At 47.5% G+C, this 22376-nt stretch overlaps 1 protein-coding gene across 1 annotated transcript in view; it reads left to right on the top strand.

The window, feature by feature from the left end:
* The first annotated feature begins 737 nt into the window (after positions 1-737).
* The window catches only part of GYS2 (glycogen synthase 2), a 58185-nt gene continuing 36546 nt past the window's right edge, over positions 738-22376 (top strand). Inside the window, exons 1-6 of the mRNA XM_075855634.1 lie at positions 738-1102; positions 11961-12142; positions 13069-13260; positions 16268-16453; positions 18105-18249; positions 21447-21564. Of these exons, the coding sequence (XP_075711749.1) occupies positions 982-1102; positions 11961-12142; positions 13069-13260; positions 16268-16453; positions 18105-18249; positions 21447-21564 (944 nt within the window). The 5' untranslated portion in view covers positions 738-981. The remainder of the gene's footprint in view (positions 1103-11960; positions 12143-13068; positions 13261-16267; positions 16454-18104; positions 18250-21446; positions 21565-22376) is intronic.

Below are 22376 nucleotides of genomic sequence, written 5' to 3'. Positions count from 1 at the left end.
TCACTGCCCTAGACCACCAGGGATGTTATCATTAACCCCTTCACTGCCCTAGACTACCAGGGATGTTATCATTAACCCCTTCACTGCCCTAGACTACCAGGGATGTTATCATTAACCCCTTCACTGCCCTAGACTACCAGGGATGTTATCATTAACCCCTTCACTGCCCTAGACTACCAGGGATGTTATCATTAACCCCTTCACTGCCCTAGACTACCAGGTATGTTATCATTAACCCCTTCACTGCCCTAGACCCCCAGGGATGTTATCATCAACTCCTTAACATCCCTGGTGGTCTAGGGTAGTAATCATTAACCCTTTACTATCCCAGACCACCAGTTATTAGGCACCTCTCTGTTTTCCAGAGTCATAACAGCAAAACTTTTTTCGTACTATCATTAGTTATTATAAATGTGAGATGTTGGTTGTTAGAGGTTCACACGCTGTTTTTGCGCAGGCCCCGCAGTTGTATTTGTCCGTCCCTTTATTTTTGGAGTCCGCCGTGGCGTCAGGATGTGGGCAATGTCACAACACAAACGTGCTTTCCTCTGTTACTCCGTGTTTTATGATGAGATTCCGATGCCGGTTAATAATTGTCAGCTCTTCTGTCTATTTGTTCTGTTCAGCACCTGTCACATCAAACACACGGTTAAAGGGCGCCGCTTATGATTGGTTGCGGATGGTTCCAGGACATGGGGCGCTGCCGCTCAGGTTCATATATTTCAAGGTTTGTGTGCTTGACCTGCGTCCAGAGGGATTTGGCTGCTGGCTGACCAGCGACCTCTGATCAGCTTGTGGAGGGGATCTGTCCACTTAACAGGTCCATGTGGGATTTGGTTGTGTGTAATGCGAGGTGTCAGCTCGTGGAGCTCTAAGCCTTGGATTATCTAGGAAGGGGACTCTCCTCTATCTCTTATGTCTTAGAGAGTCCAAGAACCCGGGCACAGGCTGCTCCACTATCTGCAGGACCCTCAGGACACCATGCCGCTCAGCAGGTCCCTCTCCGTTACCTCCCTCAATGGGCTCCCCCAGTGGGATGAGGAGGATCTCCCCATAGAAGATCTCCTACTCTTTGAGATTTCCTGGGAAGTCACCAACAAAGGTTTGTAAATGATTGCGTGATCCTACTAGAACATCAAGGGTTAAAGGGGCACTCCACCTAAAGGAAAGTGGTATGATGAGCGGCTGATATCAGATCATGGGCAGCAGGGAGGTTTCTGACCTTTCATCAGTACAGTGATCCTCCCCTATCCTAAAATGGCTGATAACAGGGAGCACTAGATGCTATTCGTCTGCATACAAATAGGGAGACGGCCTTCAGGGGATTGTATAAATTGGTCATGCTAGATTTAGATTGTAAGCCTTTGTGACAAGGCCTGGGTCACTATTCCCTGCAGGCGAGCTCTCATGACAATTTATAAGGTGATGAGACAATTGGCTGTAGTTTACAAATGCTGGATGATAATCCTCATCATCCTCCTGGTCATTTTGGGGCGGCGGTGGAGCTGGGGATTGTTGTCTATGTCGCTTAATGATTGACCGGAACGTTGAAGTAAAGGATGAAAGTTGATGAGATTACAGGTGAGGAGGAGGGCGAGGGTCCGGGCCTGGGGCTACAGCTCATTACATGTATTATCTAGTCCCTGACACTAGGTGGCGACATAACACTGTGTATAGGATGGGGGGGGGGGGGGGCATCACTAATCTGTGCAGGTTTATAATAATCCACCTATTACATCGTTCATAGAAATAATAACTATCTATCTATCTATCTATCTATCTATCTATCTATCTATCTATCTATCTATCTATCTATCTATCTATCTATCTATCTATCTATCTATCTATCTATCTATCTATCTATCTATCTATCTATCTATCTATCTATCTATCTATCTATCTCACTATCTATCTATCTATCTATCTATCTATCTATCTATCTATCTATCTATCTATCTATCTATCTATCTATCTATCTATCTATCTATCATCTATCTATCTATCTCATATCTATCTCATATCTATCTATCTATCTATATCTATCTATCTATCTATCTATCTATCTATCTATCTATCTATCTATCTATCTATCTATCTATCATCTATCTATCTATCTATCTATCTATCTATCTATCTATCTATCTATCTATCTATCTATCTATCTATCTATCTATCTATCTATCTATCTATCTATCTATCTATCTATCTATCTCTCTCATATCTATCTCTCTCATATCTATCTATCTCATATCTATCTCATATCTATCTCATATCTATCTCATATCTATCTCATATCTATCTCATATCTATCTATCTATCTATCTATCTATCTATCTATCTATCTATCTATCTATCTATCTATCTATCTATCTATCTATCTATCTATCTATCTATCTCATATCTATCTATCTATCTATCTATCTCATATCTATCTCATATCTATCTATCTCATATCTATCTATCTCATATCTATCTATCTCATATCTATCTATCTCATATCTATCTATCTCATATCTATCTATCTATCTATCTATCTATCTATCTCATATCTATCTATCTATCTATCTATCTCATATCTATCTATCTCATATCTATCTATCTATCTATCTATCTATCTATCTATCTATCTATCTATCTATCTATCTATCTATCTATCTATCTATCTATCTATCTATCTATCTATCTCATATCTATCTATCTATCTATCTCATATCTATCTATCTCATATCTATCTATCTATCTATCTATCTATCTATCTATCTATCTATCTATCTATCTATCTATCTATCTATCTATCTATCTATCTATCATACTCAGATTGTATGGTCTCTATTGTGACCATATTGTATGTTCGGGGCAGACGTTGCTGGACCACACAGGTCTTGGTACTAGAGGGGCCCCATATCCTCCTGCCACATTACAGGACATCAGTGCTATACATGATAAGCGGCAGTTCGGGGCCCCATTAGATATTTTGCTTCATCCTCCTCATCACTGATGATGATATTCCGGGATGATCTCTGGAGCCAGTTGTGTGATAATTGGAGGAGGCGCGAGGCGAGGCTGAGGCCAGAAAGTGAGCGCCGCTACAGACCGGTGCCTTCTATACTGTAAGGGTATGTGCACACACACTAATTACGTCCGTAATTGACGGACGTATTTCGGCCGCAAGTCCCGGACCGAACACACTGCAGGGAGCCGGGCTCCTAGCATCATAGTTATGTACGACGCTAGGAGTCCCTGCCTCTCCATGGAACTGCTGTCCCGTACTGTAATCATGTTTTCAGTACGGGACAGTTGTCCTGCGGCGAGGCAGGGACTCCTAGCGTTGTACATAAGTATGATGCCCGGCTCCCTGCACTGTGTTCGGTCCGGGACTTGCGGCCGAAATACGTCCGTCAATTACGGACGTAATTAGTGTGTGTGCACATACCCTTATACTTGGGGAGAATCTTCCCTCTACTTCAGGGAATAGAAAATCCTCTCCTAATTTCCTTCTCTCTGTGATGAAAACTGCTGAGGAAGCGTTAACGTCATAAATCCAGTGATTAAGTCTCAACCTGCAGAGAACTGTCCACACGGCACAGCGACAACCAGCAAGAAGCCACCACTGGGCAACAAATACTGAGCGAGGACTACCACCTACAACTACTACTCCCACAAAGTGCTAACCACGGAGCAATGACCACCTACAACTACTACTCCCACAAAGTGCTAACCACCGAGCAATGACCACCTACAACTACTACTCCCACAAAGTGCTAACCACCGAGCAATGACCACCTACAACTACTACTCCCACAAAGTGCTAACCACGGAGCAATGACCACCTACAACTACTACTCCCACAAAGTGCTAACCACGGAGCAATGACCACCTACAACTACTACTCCCACAAAGTGCTAACCACGGAGCAATGACCACATACAACTACTACTCCCACAAAGTGCTAACCACGGAGCAATGACCACCTACAACTACTACTCCCACAAAGTGCTAACCACCGAGCAATGACCACCTACAACTACTACTCCCACAAAGTGCTAACCACCGAGCAATGACCACCTACAACTACTACTCCCACAAAGTGCTAACCACCGAGCAATGACCACATACAACTACTACACCCACAAAGTGCTAACCACGGAGAAATGACCACCTACAACTACTACTCCCACAAAGTGCTAACCACGGAGAAATGACCACCTACAACTACTACTCCCCCAAAGTGCTAACCACGGAGCAATGACCACCTACAACTACTACTTCCACAAAGTGATAACCACGGAGCAATGACCACCTACAACTACTACACCCACAAAGTGCTAACCACCGAGCAATGACCACCTACAACTACTACCACAAAGTGCTAACCACGGAGCAATGACCACCTACAACTACTCCCACAAAGTGCTAACCACGGAGCAATGACCACCTACAACTATTACACCCACAAAGTGCTAACCACCGAGCAATGACCACCTACAACTACTACTCCCACAAAGTGCTAACCACGGAGAAATGACCACCTACAACTACTACTTCCACAAAGTGCTAACCACCGAGCAATGACCACCTACAACTACTACTCCCACAAAGTGCTAACCACGGAGAAATGACCACCTGCAACTACTACTCCCACAAAGTGCTAATCACCGAGCAATGACCACCTACAACTACTACTCCCACAAAGTGCTAACCACCGAGCAATGACCACCTACAACTACTACTCCCACAAAGTGATAACCACGGAGAAATGACCACCTACAACTACTACTCCCACAAAGTGCTAACCACCGAGCAATGACCACCTACAACTACTACTCCCACAAAGTGCTAACCACGGAGCAATGACCACATACAACTACTACACCCACAAAGTGCTAACCACCGAGCAATGACCACCTACAACTACTACACCCACAAAGTGCTAACCACGGAGCAATGACCACCTACAACTACTACTCCCAAAAAGTGCTAACCACGGAGAAATGACCACCTACAACTGCTACTCCCACAAAGTGATAACCATGGAGAAATGACCACCTACAACTACTACACCCACAAAGTGCTAACCACGGAGCAATGACCACCTACAACTACTACTCCCACAAAGTGCTAACCACCGAGCAATGACCACCTACAACTACTACTCCCACAAAGTGCTAACCACGGAGAAATGACCACCTACAACTACTACACCCACAAAGTGCTAACCACGGAGAAATGACCACCTACAACTACTACACCCACAAAGTGCTAACCACGGAGCAATGACCAACTACTACTCCCACAAAGTGATAACCACGGAGCAATGACCACCTACAACTACTACCACAAAGTGCTAACCACGGAGCAATGACCACATACAACTACTACACCCACAAAGTGCTAACCACGGAGCAATGACCACCTACAACTACTACTCCCACAAAGTGCTAACCACCGAGCAATGACCACCTACAACTACTACTCCCACAAAGTGCTAACCACGGAGAAATGACCACCTACAACTACTACACCCACAAAGTGCTAACCACGGAGAAATGACCACCTACAACTACTACACCCACAAAGTGCTAACCACGGAGCAATGACCACCTACAACTACTACACCCACAAAGTGCTAACCTTGGAGAAATGACCACCTACAACTACTACACCCACAAAGTGCTAATCATGGAGAAATGACCACCTACAACTACTACTACCACAAAGTGCTAACCACGGAGCAATGACCACATACAACGACTACACCCACAAAGTGCTAACCACCGAGCAATGACCAACTACTACTCCCACAAAGTGCTAACCACCGAGCAATGACCAACTACTACTCCCACAAAGTGCTAACCACCGAGCAATGACCAACTACTACTCCCACAAAGTGCTAACCACCGAGCAATGACCAACTACAACTACTACACCCACAAAGTGCTAACCACGGAACAATGACCACCTACAACTACTACTCCCACAAAGTGCTAACCACGGAGAAATGACCACCTACAACTACTACACCCACAAAGTGCTAACCACGGAGCAATGACCAACTACTACTCCCACAAAGTGCTAACCACGGAGCAATGACCACCTACAACTACTACACCCACAAAGTGCTAACCACGGAGCAATGACCACCTACAACTACTACACCCACAAAGTGCTAACCACGGAGAAATGACCACCTACAACTACTACACCCACAAAGTGCTAATCACGGAGAAATGACCACCTACAACTACTACTCCCACAAAGTGCTAACCACCGAGCAATTACCACCTACAACTACTACACCCACAAAGTTCTAACCACGGAGCAATGACCACATACAACTACTACTCCCACAAAGTGCTAACCACGGAGCAATGACCACCTACAACTACTACTCCCACAAAGTGCTAACCACGGAGAAATGACCAGCTACAACTACTACACCCACAAAGTTCTAACCACGGAGCAATGACCACCTACAACTACTACTCCCACAAAGTGCTAACCACGGAGCAATGACCACCTACAACTACTACTCCCACAAAGTGCTAACCACCGAGCAATGACCACCTACAACTACTACTCCCACAAAGTGCTAACCACGGAGAAATGACCACCTACAACTGCTACTCCCACAAAGTGATAACCACGGAGAAATGACCACCTACAACTACTACACCCACAAAGTGCTAACCACGGAGCAATAACCACCTACAACTACTACTCCCACAAAGTGCTAACCACCGAGCAATGACCACCTACAACTACTACTCCCACAAAGTGCTAACCACGGAGAAATGACCACCTACAACTACTACACCCACAAAGTGCTAACCACGGAGAAATGACCAGCTACAACTACTACACCCACAAAGTGCTAACCACGGAGAAATGACCACCTACAACTACTACACCCACAAAGTGCTAATCACGGAGAAATGACCACCTACAACTACTACTCCCACAAAGTGCTAACCACGGAGCAATGACCACATACAACTACTACACCCACAAAGTGCTAACCACCGAGCAATGACCACCTACAACTACTACACCCACAAAGTTCTAACCACGGAGCAATGACCACCTACAACTACTACCACAAAGTGCTAACCACGGACCAATGACCACATACAACTACTGCACCCACAAAGTGCTAACCACCGAGCAATGACCACCTACAACTACTACTCCCACAAAGTGCTAACCACGGAGCAATGACCACCTACAACTACTACTCCCACAAAGTGCTAACCACGGACCAATGACCACCTACAACTACTACTCCCACAAAGTGCTAACCACGGAGAAATGACCACCTACAACTGCTACTCCCACAAAGTGCTAACCACCGAGCAATGACCACCTACAACTACTACTCCCACAAAGTGCTAACCACGGAGAAATGACCACCTACAACTACTACACCCACAAAGTGCTAACCACGGAGCAATGACCAACTACTACTCCCACAAAGTGATAACCACGGAGCAATGACCACCTACAACTACTACACCCACAAAGTGCTAACCACGGAGCAATGACCACCTACAACTACTACTCCCACAAAGTGCTAACCACCGAGCAATGACCACCTACAACTACTACTCCCACAAAGTGCTAACCACGGAGAAATGACCACCTACAACTACTACACCCACAAAGTGCTAACCACGGAGAAATGACCACCTACAACTACTACACCCACAAAGTGCTAACCACGGAGAAATGACCACCTACAACTACTACACCCACAAAGTGCTAACCACGGAGAAATGACCACCTACAACTACTACACCCACAAAGTGCTAACCACGGAGCAATGACCACCTACAACTACTACTCCCACAAAGTGCTAACCACGGAGAAATGACCACCTACAACTACTACACCCACAAAGTGCTAACCACGGAGAAATGACCACCTACAACTACTACACCCACAAAGTGCTAACCACGGAGCAATGACCAACTACTACTCCCACAAAGTGATAACCACGGAGCAATGACCACCTACAACTACTACACCCACAAAGTGCTAACCACGGAGCAATGACCACCTACAACTACTACACCCACAAAGTGCTAACCACGGAGAAATGACCACCTACAACTACTACACCCACAAAGTGCTAACCACGGAGAAATGACCACCTACAACTACTACACCCACAAAGTGCTAATCACGGAGAAATGACCACCTACAACTACTACTCCCACAAAGTGCTAACCACGGAGCAATGACCACATACAACTACTACTCCCACAAAGTGCTAACCACGGAGCAATGACCACCTACAACTACTACTCCCACAAAGTGCTAACCACGGAGCAATGACCAACTACTACTCCCACAAAGTGCTAACCATGGAGCAATGACCACCTACAACTACTACACCCACAAAGTGCTAACCATGGAGCAATGACCACCTACAACTACTACACCCACAAAGTGATAACCACGGAGCAATGACCACCTACAACTACTACTCCCACAAAGTGCTAACCACGGAGCAATGACCACCTACAACTACTACACCCACAAAGTGCTAACCACGGAGCAATGACCACCTACAACTACTACTCCCACAAAGTGCTAACCACGGAGCAATGACTACCTACAACTACTACTCGCACAAAGTGCTAACCACGGAGCTTTGACCGCCTACAACTACTACTCCCACAAAGTGCTAACCACGGAGCAATGACCACCTACAACTACTACTCCCACAAAGTGCTAACCACGGACCAATGACCACCTACAACTACTACCACAAAGTGATAACCACGGAGCAATGACCACCTACAACTACTGCACCCACTAAGTTCTAACCACGGAGCAATGACCACCTACAACTACTACACCCACAAAGTGCTAACAACGGAGCAATGACCACCTACAACTACTACATACAAAGTGCTAACCACGGAGCAATGACCACCTACAACTACTACACCCACAAAGTGATAACCACAGAGCAATGACCACCTACAACTACTACTCCCACAAAGTGCTAACCACGGAGCAATGACCACCTACAACTACTACACCCACAAAGTGCTAACCACGGAGAAATGACCAACTACTACTCCCACAAAGTGCTAACCACGGAGCAATGACCACCTACAACTACTACACCCACAGAGGGAAACCCACTGATTATTGACCATCAGGCAATGTCCTTATATAACTACTACACCCACATAGTGATGACCACCAACAGCTACTACAACAACCACAAGTTGTTAGCTATGGAGCAATAAGCACAGGTGATTACATTTATAAAAATATACAACTACAGATGGACGCCACCAGATAATGACCACATACAATCAGTACAAACAGAGGGACAACCATGGAGCGACGACCAGTAGGGGATGACAACCTATATATACTACAACCACTCGTGGACAATCGTGGATGACCACAAAGTGATGAATGTGTATAAAAAAATACTACAACGATAGATGAATAAAAATGGAGAGATCACAAAGAGATGATGACAATCAAAGAGGGATCGTCCCAGGAAAACCACCACCTACAACTACAACAACTGGAATTGGCCAGATCTTGACCATTGAGCAAAAATAAATAAAAATACTGAATGATCACAAACTATTAATAACCAGCACTGATGTAACGAGTGGGGGACAGTGAGGCGCTGATGTGATTACTGGGGGTGGGTGAGGCACTGCAGTTCCCTGTACAGTACATGATAAATAATGTATGTACATAGTGACTCCACCAGCAGAATAGTGAGCGCAGCTCTGGAGTATAATACAGGATATTACTCAGGATCAGTACAGGATAAGTAATGTAATGTATGTACACAGTGACTCCACCAGCAGAATAGTGAGTGCAGCTCTGGAGTATAATACAGGATGTAACTCAGGATCAGTACAGGATAAATAATGTAATGTATGTACACAGTGACTCCACCAGCAGAATAGGGAGTGCTGCTCTGGAGTATAATACAGGGTGTAACTCAGGATCAGTACAGGATAAGTAATGTAATGTATGTACACAGTGACTCCACCAGCAGAATAGTGAGTGCAGCTCTGGAGTATAATACAGGGTGTAACTCAGGATCAGTACAGGATAAGTAATGTAATGTATGTACACAGTGACTCCACCAGCAGAATAGTGAGTGCAGCTCTGGAGTATAATACAGGATATAACTCAGGATCAGTACAGGATAAGTAATGTAATGTATGTACACAGTGACTCCACCAGCAGAATAGTGAGTGTAGCTCTGGAGTATAATACAGGATGTAACTCAGGATCAGTACAGGATAAGTAATGTAATGTATGTACACAGTGACTCCACCAGCAGAATAGTGAGTGCAGCTCTGGAGTATAATACAGGATGTAACTCGGGATCAGTACAGGATAAGTAATGTAATGTATGTACACAGTGACTCCACCAGCAGAATAGTGAGTGCAGCTCTGGAGTATAATACAGGGTGTAACTCAGGATCAGTACAGGATAAGTAATGTAATGTATGTACACAGTGACTCCACCAGCAGAATTGTGAGTGCAGCTCTGGAGTATAATACAGGATATAACTCAGGATCAGTACAGGATAAGTAATGTAATGTATGTACACAGTGACTCCACCAGCAGAATAGTGAGTGCAGCTCTGGAGTATAATACAGGATGTAACTCAGGATCAGTACAGGATAAGTAATGTAATGTATGTATACAGTGACTCCACCAGCAGAATAGTGAGTGCAGCTCTGGAGTATAATACAGGATGTAACTCAGGATCAGTATAGGATAAGTAATGTAATGTGTGTACACAGTGACTCCACCAGCAGAATAGTGAGTGCAGCTCTGGAGTATAATACAGGATGTAACTCAGGATCAGTACAGGATAAGTAATGTAAGTACACAGTGACTCCACCAGCAGAATAGTGAGTGCAGCTCTGGAGTATAATACAGGATATAACTCAGGATCAGTACAGGATAAGTAATGTAATGTATATACACAGTGACTCCACCAGCAGAATAGTGAGTGCAGCTCTGGAGTATAATACAGGATATAACTCAGGATCAGTACAGGATATGTAATGTATGTACACAGTGACTCCACCAGCAGAATAGTGAGTGCAGCTCTGGAGAATAATACAGGATATAACTCAGGATCAGTACAGGATAAGTAATGTAATGTATGTACACAGTGACTGCACCAGCAGAATAGTGAGTGCGGCTCTGGAGTATAATACAGGATATAACTCAGGATCAGTACAGGATAAGTAATGTAATGTATGTACACAGTGACTCCACCAGCAGAATAGTGAGTACAGCTCTGGAGTATAATACAGGATATAACTCAGGATCAGTACAGGATAAGTAATGTAATGTATGTATACAGTGACTCCACCAGCAGAATAGTGAGTGCAGCTCTGGAGTATAATACAGGATATAACTCAGGATCAGTACAGGATAAGTAATGTAATGTATGTACACAGTGACTCCACCAGCAGAATAGTGAGTGCAGCTCTGGAGTATAATACAGGATATAACTCGGGATCAGTACAGGATAAGTAATGTAATGTATGTACACAGTGACTCCACCAGCAGAATAGTGAGTGCAGCTCTGGAGTATAATACAGGATGTAACTCAGGATCAGTATAGGATAAGTAATGTAATGTATGTACACAGTGACTCCACCAGCAGAATAGTGAGTGCAGCTCTGGAGTATAATACAGGATATAACTCAGGATCAGTACAGGATAAGTAATGTAATGTATGTACACAGTGACTCCACCAGCAGAATAGTGAGTGCAGCTCTGGAGTATAATACTGGATATAACTCAGGATCAGTACAGGATAAGTAATGTAATGTATGTACACAGTGACTCCACTAGCAGAATAGTGAGTGCAGCTCTGGAGTATAATACAGGATGTAACTCAGGATGTAACTCCACATTATATAAATTATTATAATCTATTTCCTCTCAGTCGGAGGCATCTACACAGTGATCCAAACGAAAGCTAAAATCACAGCGGACGAGTGGGGAGAGAATTACTTCATGATGGGTCCGTACTATGAGCAGAATGTGAGGACGCAGGTGGAGATCTGTGACCCCCCGTTGCCGGCGCTCAGGAGGGCTATGGACGCTCTGCAGTCTCAGGGATGTCAGGTACAGTCTAATCTCGTTATCTCAGGGGATTACTCAAAGTCTTATTAACAGTTTGGGACCTTTTTATATTTTCAGCTGATAAATTAAATCAAACGTCCGCAGATCCTATTAGAGATTTCTGCTCCTGACAACTATCCAATTACCCAAGAGGCCGACCAGTGACGAATCCTCGCAAATCTGCAGCTGTGTGTGCGCCCAGTGAGCAGGAGCTTAAAGTCACGCTCCACCACTATAAATGAGGCTCTTTGTGTTTTAATTCCTCACCATTCTCAAGTCCTCTGCTTGCAGTCAGTGTATGAAAACCTTCCTCAGAGGATGAAAACCTGTCCTGACCTAATGCTTCTGACAGCTGAGGGTTTGTTACAATGTATCAGTGTAAACAATCCTATGTGACCTACACAGCAGCAGCATAAATCTCTCTCCTGTCCTGAACTCCACGCTGATAGCTCTTACCTGCACTGACACATTGCAACAAAACTAATTATCAGGGCTGTTTTAACCATAGGGAAAATTTTTTTAGCTGCACCAGGCCGCCCATGGCATCAGATACAATGAAGAAGTCCAGTCCGGGGGGACACCTGTGGCTGGCACTCTGGGAGGCATCTGTGGGGGAGGGGTGTTTGGATAGGGGAGGGCACACTTATGAAATTGCACTGGACCGACCAATGTATTAGAATGGCGCTGCCAATCAGCTGTGCTAGAAGGACTAGGTCATGAGTCATTTTAAGCTTCTAAATGTAAATAAGAATGTTCCCATTCACTGACAGCAAGCATAAATCTGACAAATGGTAAGAAAATGAAAACACAAATATATAAGAGAATTGCAGAGCTTTTCATTCTACACGGATTCATTTTATTTTACATGGAGAAAACGTAGAGCCCATTATAGAGCGGGGTGATCTCACCTGTGATTGGCTCTCGCTCAGGTGTACTTCGGCCGGTGGCTGATCGAGGGCAGTCCGTACGTCTTGCTGTTTGACATCGGCTCCGCTGCGTGGAATCTTGACAGATGGAGAGGAGAGTTTTGGGAGGCGTGTAACGTGGGGATCCCCTTCCACGACCGAGAGGCCAACGATGCGTTACTGTTCGGGTCCCTGTCGGCCTGGTTCCTGAAGGAGGTGAGTCCTGATCATAAGACTCCGGGGGGAACTGGTCTGTGAGGGCCCAACGTCTCAGGACTGGGATAGGTCGGACTTGGGGGCCTTATGTCTTTTTCAGCCTCATTGACCGGAGTTATTGGCCCAAAGCTGAGCACTGGAATCCTCTATAGGTCGCAGGTCTGTCCGGCCGCTAAGTGCTCCGACTACATGATGGTGGCACCGCACAATGACTACCATAATCTTCACATCCACCACTATCCTGGCACTACCACCCCCAATCTATCCCAGCATTGCCACTGTCACAGCACTACCACCCCCACTATCCCAACACTGCCGCCTCCACTATCCCAACACTGCCGCCTCCACTATCCCAACACTGCCGCCTCCACTATCCCAACACTGCCGCCTCCACTATCCCAACACTGCCGCCTCCACTATCCCAACACTGCCACCTCCACTATCCCAACACTGCCGCCTCCACTATCCCAACACTGCCACCTCCACTATCCCAGTACTGCCACCCCCACTATCCCAACACTGCCGCCTCCACTATCCCAACACTGCCACCCCCACTATCCCTACACTGCCGCCTCCACTATCCCAACACTGCCGCCTCCACTATCCCAACACTGCCAAGTCCACTATCCCAACACTGCCAAGTCCACTATCCCAGTACTGCCACCTCCACTATCCCAGTACTGCCACCCCCACTATCCCAGTACTGCCACCCCCACTATCCCAGTACTGCCACCCCCACTATCCCAACACTGCCGCCTCCACTATCCCAACACTACCGCCTCCACTATCCCAACACTACAGCCTCCACTATCCCAACACTACCGCCTCCACTATCCCAACACTACCGCCACCACTATCCCAGTACTACCACCCACACTATCCCAACACTGCCGCCTCCACTATCCCAACACTGCCGCTTCCACTATCCCAACACTACCACCACCACTATCCCAGTACTACCACCCACACTATCCCAACACTGCCGCCTCCACTATCCCAACACTGCCGCTTCCACTATCCCAACACTGCCGCCTCCACTATCCCAACACTGCCGCCTCCAGTATCCCAACACTGCCGCCTCCAGTATCCCAACACTGCCGCCTCCAGTATCCCAACACTGCCGCCTCCAGTATCCCAACACTGCCGCCTCCAGTATCCCAACACTGCCGCCTCCACTATCCCAACACTGCCACCCCCACTATCCCTACACTGCCGCCTCCACTATCCCAACACTGCCGCCCCCACTATCCCAACACTGCCGCCCCCACTATCCCAGTACTGCCGCCCCCACTATCCCAACACTGCCGCCCCCACTATCCCAACACTGCCGCCCCCACTATCCCAGTACTGCCACCCCCACTATCCCAGTACTACCACCCACACTATCCCAGTACTACCACCTCCACTATCCCAACACTAACGCCTCCACTATCCCAACACTACCGCCTCCACTATCCCAACACTACCGCCACCACTATCCCAGTACTACCACCCACACTATCCCAACACTGCCGCCTCCACTATCCCAACACTGCCGCCTCCACTATCCCAACACTGCCGCCTCCACTATCCCAACACTGCCGCCTCCACTATCCCAACACTGCCGCCTCCACTATCCCAACACTGCCGCCTCCACTATCCCAACACTGCCGCCTCCACTATCCCAACACTGCCACCCCCACTATCCCAACACTGCCACCCCCACTATCCCAACACTGCCACCCCCACTATCCCAACACTGCCACCCCCACTATCCCAACACTGCCAAGTCCACTATCCCAACACTGCCACCCCCACTATCCCAACACTGCCAAGTTCACTATCCCAGTACTGCCAAGTCCACTATCCCAGTACTGCCAAGTCCACTATCCCAGTACTACCACCTCCACTATCCCAACGCTGCCACCTCCACTATCCCAGTACTGCCACCTCCACTATCCCAACACTGCCACCCCCACTATCCCAGTACTGCCGCCTCCACTATCCCAACACTGCCGCTTCCACTATCCCAACACTGCCGCTTCCACTATCCCAACACTGCCACCTCCACTATCCCAGTACTGCCACCTCCACTATCCCAGTACTGCCACCTCCACTATCCCAGTACTGCCACCTCCACTATCCCAACACTGCCACCCCCACTATCCCCACACTGCCACCCCCACTATCCCAGTACTGCCACCTCCACTATCCCAACACTGCCGCCTCCACTATCCCAACACTGCCGCCTCCACTATCCCAACACTGCCGCCTCCACTATCCCAACACTGCCGCCTCCACTATCCCAACACTGCCGCCTCCACTATCCCAACACTGCCGCCTCCACTATCCCAACACTGCCGCCTCCACTATCCCAACACTGCCGCCTCCACTATCCCAACACTGCCGCCTCCACTATCCCAACACTGCCGCCTCCACTATCCCAACACTGCCGCCTCCACTATCCCAACACTGCCGCCTCCACTATCCCAACACTGCCGCCTCCACTATCCCAACACTGCCGCCTCCACTATCCCAACACTGCCGCCTCCACTATCCCAACACTGCCGCCTCCACTATCCCAACACTGCCGCCTCCACTATCCCAACACTGCCGCCTCCACTATCCCAACACTGCCGCCTCCACTATCCCAACACTGCCGCCTCCACTATCCCAACACTGCCGCCTCCACTATCCCAACACTGCCGCCTCCACTATCCCAACACTGCCGCCTCCACTATCCCAACACTGCCACCTCCACTATCCCAACACTGCCACCCCAACACTGCCACCCCCACTATCCTAGTACTGCCACCCCCACTATCCCAGTACTACCACCCCCACTATCCCAGTACTACCACCTCCACAATCCCAGTACTACCACTTCCACTATCCTAGTACTACCACCCCCACAATCTCAGCACTGCACATTGCGGTGGATCACTATCTTAGGTCTATGGCCAGTATTAGAGTGTCCGCTCCTATGTCCAGGACTTTCCTATTGAATCTTGTTTTGTTTCTCTCTTAGCTGACCGACCAGTTCCAGGACAAGCCGAACGTCATTGCTCATTTCCACGAGTGGCAGGCCAGCGCGGGGTTAATACTATCAAGATTCCGCAAACTTCCAGTGGCTACAATATTCACCACCCACGCCACGCTGCTGGGGCGATACCTGTGTGCCGCCAGCGTAGACTTCTACAATAAGCTCGACCAGGTAGGATTGACCAGACTGAGGGTATCTACTACACCAAAATAAAGCTACATCTTCCACAATGCAACACAAATGAGCTGACTCTGTATAGACACTGAACCAGCAGGGAGCAGCAGTAAGATGTGAGGTCCGGAAGCCTGAGAGCTAACAGCAAAACAGCAGAATTGTGACTGCAGCTTTTAATGTGACTTTATTGCATTGTATAAATAAAGTTTATTGAAAAAAGCACAGGACACTTTATACCAGGCCTCAGGTTACTATCAAGTGGAGGAGGGGCCTACAGCAGCCAATCAGATTACTGCTTTCATTTTTACTCATACACAGGACAAATTAAAGCTGAAATCTGATTGGTTGCTATGGGGGACTCTTCCTTTTAATTAACATATAGATATATCACAGAGGACACGTTGTCGTATGTAAATAATATATTATCCAGCAACCAATGAACTCATTTACCACTTTATTTACCACTGGTGGTCAATGGCAGGGAAGGGGTTAATGTCATCATATCTGGTGGTCTAGTGCAGGGAAGGGGTTAATATCATCATCTCTGGTGGTCTAGTGCAGGGAAGGGGTTAATATCATCATCTCTGGTGGTCTAGTGCAGGGAAGGGGTTAATATCATCATCTCTGGTGGTCTAGTGCAGGGAAGGGGTTAATGTCATCATCTCTGGTGGTCTAGTGCAGGGAAGGGGTTATTGTCATCATCTCTGGTGGTCCGGGGCAGGGAAGGGGTTAATGTCATCATCTCTGGTGGTCCAGGGCAGGGGTTAATATCGTGATTCCTGGTGGTCCGGGGTAGCTGGTGTAGTTGCCCCCTCACGGTGGGGTGGATGTCGCGCCCGGGCCCCCTGTATCAGTTTCGGGGGGCTGGTCAGTTGGCGGGCGTCTCGCTATGTGTAGGATTCTATGTATTTGTTGTTTTTCTTTTTCGCGGTTTCGCGGCCGTTGTCGTCCGTCCGTGGGTGGATCAGATACAATTCCGTAACTTTTAGCTTCACAAACATGAAATTAGTCAGATCAGAAATGAGAGGATTTTGCCCTTTGTAGGATTTCGTCCTTTAAAGGTTAAACATGGTGGAGTCCGGGCGGCGGAGCGCAGCTCGTAGATGACTCGTCTGACCTTCGCGGGTGACTATGCCACGCAGACCCCCCCCCCCCATCACTCAGTCCAGCTGCAGCGCTCGCTTCGTCCGTGCCCTTTGGGCTGTGTTGACCTTTCCGGGGCCCGGACGCCCCTCATTAGGACGTCTGATCTCCTAGAAAATGTTAACATGTGTCAGAAAGTTACCTGACAAATAAAGGAGCAGGGCGCGCCCGCCGTCCGCCATCACTGTGCATATTACTACACTGGAAATGTCAAGCGCGCTCAGCCGGCGGGAGGCGCAGAAATTGTACGAGCGCTGCCAACAACAACAAAGATGGTAGGGGAGGCCCCGCCCCTTGTCATGAGGGACGGCCCACGTGCGCTGCGGATGCGTCCTCTTCACATCTCTTCATTTCTTCCTTTTTATTGTGACGTTTTCCTGAATTTTCATGTCTGGCGCCGGTGACGTGACGGAGGCGCGAGGTTCTTGGTGCCTCACACTTCATTTCTATCTCATGGTTCTTTAGTCTCATTCATTCTAATTCATGATTTTATATCATTTCTAAGTTTGACATCGACAAAGAAGCCGGAGAGCGGCAGATTTATCACCGATACTGCATGGAGCGCGCGTCTGCCCACTGCGCTCACGTCTTCTCCACCGTCTCACAGATCACCGGCATCGAGGCCGAGCACATGCTGAAGAGGAAAGCGGGTATAAGACAGACCTACCATCAAGTAGAATAGTATTTAAAGGGGAAATGCACCTAAAATCCTTCCCGTCTAACGCAACGCTCGCAGCGGTACGCATTGATTGTCAGCTGTACGCTACTACAACGGTGTGCTGGAAATTTCCGCAGCGTGTGAGAGACCCCACTGATGATGTCATCTCCTGGTCTATAGGATGTGTTGGGAGATGATTGTAGGTGGAATTCCCCTTTTAATCTGAATGTAATATCTGATCTAATAGTAATAATAATGACGGTGATGATGAGGGTGATGATGAAAACGTTAATGATTGTGATGATGAGGGTGATGATGAAGACGGTGATGGTGGTGATTTTCTGCATGATGATGAAGAAGGTGGTGATTATGGTGATGATGATGATTATGATTATAGTGATAATCATAATAATTAGGATAATGGTGGTGATGGTGGTGGTGATGATGGTAGGGGTGTTGATGGTGGTGATTATGGTGATGATAATTATTATAGTGATAATCATAATAATTAGGATAATGGTGGTGATGGTGGTGGTGATGATGGTAGGGGTGTTGATGGTGGTGATTATGGTGATGATAATTATTATAGTGATAATCATAATTAGGATAATGATTGTGGTGGTGATGGTGATGATGGCGGTGATGATGGTAGGGGTGTTGGTGGTGATGATGATGGTAGGGGTGGTGATTATAGTGATAATCATAATAATTAGGATAATGGTGGTCGTGATGATGGTGGCGATGAGGGTGGGGATGGTGGTGGTGATGGTGATGATAATGGTGGTGGTGGTGATGATGGTGGTGGTAGTGATGATGATGATGGTGGTGGTAGTGATGATGGTGGTGATGATTATGGTGGTGCTGATGGTGGTGATGATGGTAGGGGTGGTGTTGATGGTGGGGGTGGTGGTGATGATGGTGTTGGTGATGGTGGGGGTGGTGATGGTGGTCATGATGGTAGGGGTGTTGATGATGGTAGGGGTGTTGGTGGTGGTAGTGATAGTGATGATGGTGGTGGTGATGATGATGATGGTGATAATGGTGGTGATGGTGATGATGGTAGGGGTGGTGTTGATGGTGGTCATGATGGTAGGGGTGTTGATGATGGTGGGGGTGATGATGGTGGTGATGATGGTAGGGGTGATGGTGGTGGTAGTGGTAGTGATGGTGATGGTGATGATAATGGTGGTGGTGGTGGTGATGATGGTGGTGGTAGTGATGATGGTGGTGATGGTGATGATAATGGTGGTGGTGATGATGATGGTGGTGGTAGTGATGATGGTGGTGATGATTATGGTGGTGATGATGATGATGGTAGGGGTGGTGTTGATGGTGGGGGTGGTGTTGATGGTGGGGGTGGTGGTGATGATGGTGTTGGTGATGGTAGGGGTGGTGTTGATGGTGGGGGTGGTGATGATGGTGGTCATGATGGTAGGGGTGTTGATGATGGTAGGGGTGTTGGTGATGGTGGTGGTGGTGGTAGTGATAGTGATGATGATGGTGGTGGTGATGGTGATAATGGTGGTGATGATGATGGTAGGGGTGGTGTTGATGGTGGTCATGATGGTAGGGGTGTTGATGATGGTGGGGGTGATGATGGTGGTGATGATGGTAGGGGTGATGGTGGTGGTAGTGGTAGTGATGATGATGATGGTGGTGGTGCTGATGGTGATGATGGTGGTGGTGGTGTGGTGATGGTGGTGGTGGTGGTGATGATGGTGGTGGTGATGATGGTGGTGGTGATGATGGTAGGGGTGGTGGTGGTGGTGATGATAATGATTATGATTATAGTGATAATCATAATAATTAGGATAATGGTGGTGATGATTCTGATGGTGATGGTGGTGGTCGTGATGATGGTGGCGATGATGTTGGTGGTGGTGATGATGGGGATGATGTTGGTGGTGGTGATGATCATAATGGGGATGATGGTGATAATGGTGGTGGTGATGATGGTAGGGGTGTTGGTGGTGGTGTTGATGATGGTGGGGGTGGTGGTGATGGTGGGGTGATGGTGGTGGTGATGGTAGGGGTGGTGGTGATGATGGTAGGGGTGGTGGTGATAGGGGTGTTTATGATGGTGGGGGTGGTGATGGTGGGGGTGGTGATGGTGGTGGTGATGATGGTACGGGTGTTGATGATGGTAGGGGTGTTGATGATGGTGGGGGTGGTAATGGTGGTAGTGGTGATGATTGTGGTGGTGATGGTGGTGGTGGTGATGATAGGGGTGTTGGAGATGGTGGTGGTAGTGATGATGGTGTTAGTGATGATGGTGGTGGTGTTGGTAATGGTCGTGGTGATGATGGTAGGGGTGGTGATGATGGTGGGGGTGGTGATGGTGGTGGTGATGATGATGATGGTGGGGGTGGTGATGATGGTGGGGGTGGTGATGGTGCTGGTGATGGTGGCGGTGATGGTGGTGGTAATGATGATGGTAGGGGTGTTGGTGGTGGTGATGATGATGATGATGGTAGGGGTGGTGGTGGTGGTGGTGATGATGATGGTGATGATTCTGCTAGAGGTGGTGATGATGGTGGGATGATGGTGATGGTGGTGATGGTGATGGTGATGATGGTGGGGGTGGTGATGATAATGGTGATGATGGTGGTGTTAATGATGATGGTGGGGGTGTTGATGGTGATGGTGATGGTGATGGTGATGATGGTGATGATGCTGATGATGATGGTGTGGTGGTAATGATGATGGTGGGGGTGTTGATGATGATGATGGTGGTGGTGGTGATGATGATATTGGTGGTGATGATTCTGCTAGAGGTGGTGATGATGGTATGGTGGTGGTGGTGACGATGGTGGTGGTGACGATGATGGTGGTGATGATGGTGGGGGTGGTGATGATAATGGTGATGGTGGTGTTAATGATGATGGTGGGGGTGTTGATGGTGATGATGATGGTGGTAATGATGATGGTGGTGGTGATGATGATGATGATGATGATGATGATATTGGTGGTGATGATTCTGCTAGAGGTGGTGATGATGGTATGGTGGTGGTGATGATGGTGGTGGTGACGATGATGATGATGGTGGGGGTGGTGATGGTGATGGTGGTGTTAATGATGATGGTGGGGGTGTTGATGGTGATGATGATGATGATGATGGTGATGATGATGATGATGGTGGTGGTAATAAATTCACCATTCTTACTTACATTTTTTTTTTATTTCTTACAGATGTAATTACTCCAAATGGCTTAAATATTAAGAAGTTCTCTGCAATGCACGAGTTTCAGAACCTTCACTCTCTGTACAAGTCCCGGATCCAGGAATTCATCCGTGGCCATTTCTACGGGTACAAAAAATCAATCTAAACATCATTTTAGTTACATCATGTCATATACTCCAGTCACATCAAGAGCTGCATTTACAATTCAGCAGTTACATCATGTATTATAACCCAGTCACATCCAGAGCTGCAACAACAGATCTCTAATTGCAGCTCCGTCTGTGACTGGAGTATCAGACATTATGTAACATAGGAGCAGTCAGGCACAGCTTCTTCTAAAAACATTTTGTAGTTTTTATAAATACAGTGTAAAGGGTTTCCCATAAATCAATAGTATAAGCAAATATAAGAAACTCTGTAATATGTAATAACCCCTCCAATACTGCCCCTGTGGTCCTCAGTAGTAATGGTGACCCCTCCAATACTGCCCCTGTGGTCCTCAGTAGTAATGGTGACCCCTCCAATACTGCCCCTGTGGTCCTCAGTAGTAATGGTGACCCCTCCAATACTTCCCCTGTGGTCCTCAGTAATAGTGACCCCTCCAATACTGCCCCTGTGGTCCTCAGTAGTAATGGTGACCCCTCCAATACTGCCCCTGTGGTCCTCAGTAGTAATGGTGACCCCTCCAATACTGCCCCTGTGGTCCTCAGTAGTAATGGTGACCCCTCCAATACTGCCCCTGTGGTCCTCAGTAGTAATGGTGACCCCTCCAATACTGCCCCTGTGGTCCTCAGTAGTAATGGTGACCCCTCCAATACTGCCCCTGTGGTCCTCAGTAGTAATAGTGACCCCTCCAATACTGCCCCTGTGGTCCTCAGTAGTAATGGTGACCCCTCCAATACTTCCCCTGTGGTCCTCAGTAATAGTGACCCCTCCAA

This window comes from Rhinoderma darwinii, chromosome 3 (assembly GCF_050947455.1).
Source record: "Rhinoderma darwinii isolate aRhiDar2 chromosome 3, aRhiDar2.hap1, whole genome shotgun sequence".
NCBI lineage: Eukaryota > Metazoa > Chordata > Amphibia > Anura > Rhinodermatidae > Rhinoderma > Rhinoderma darwinii.
The sequence above is the reverse complement of the archived record's forward strand: the minus strand, read 5'-3'. Positions and strand labels throughout refer to the sequence as shown.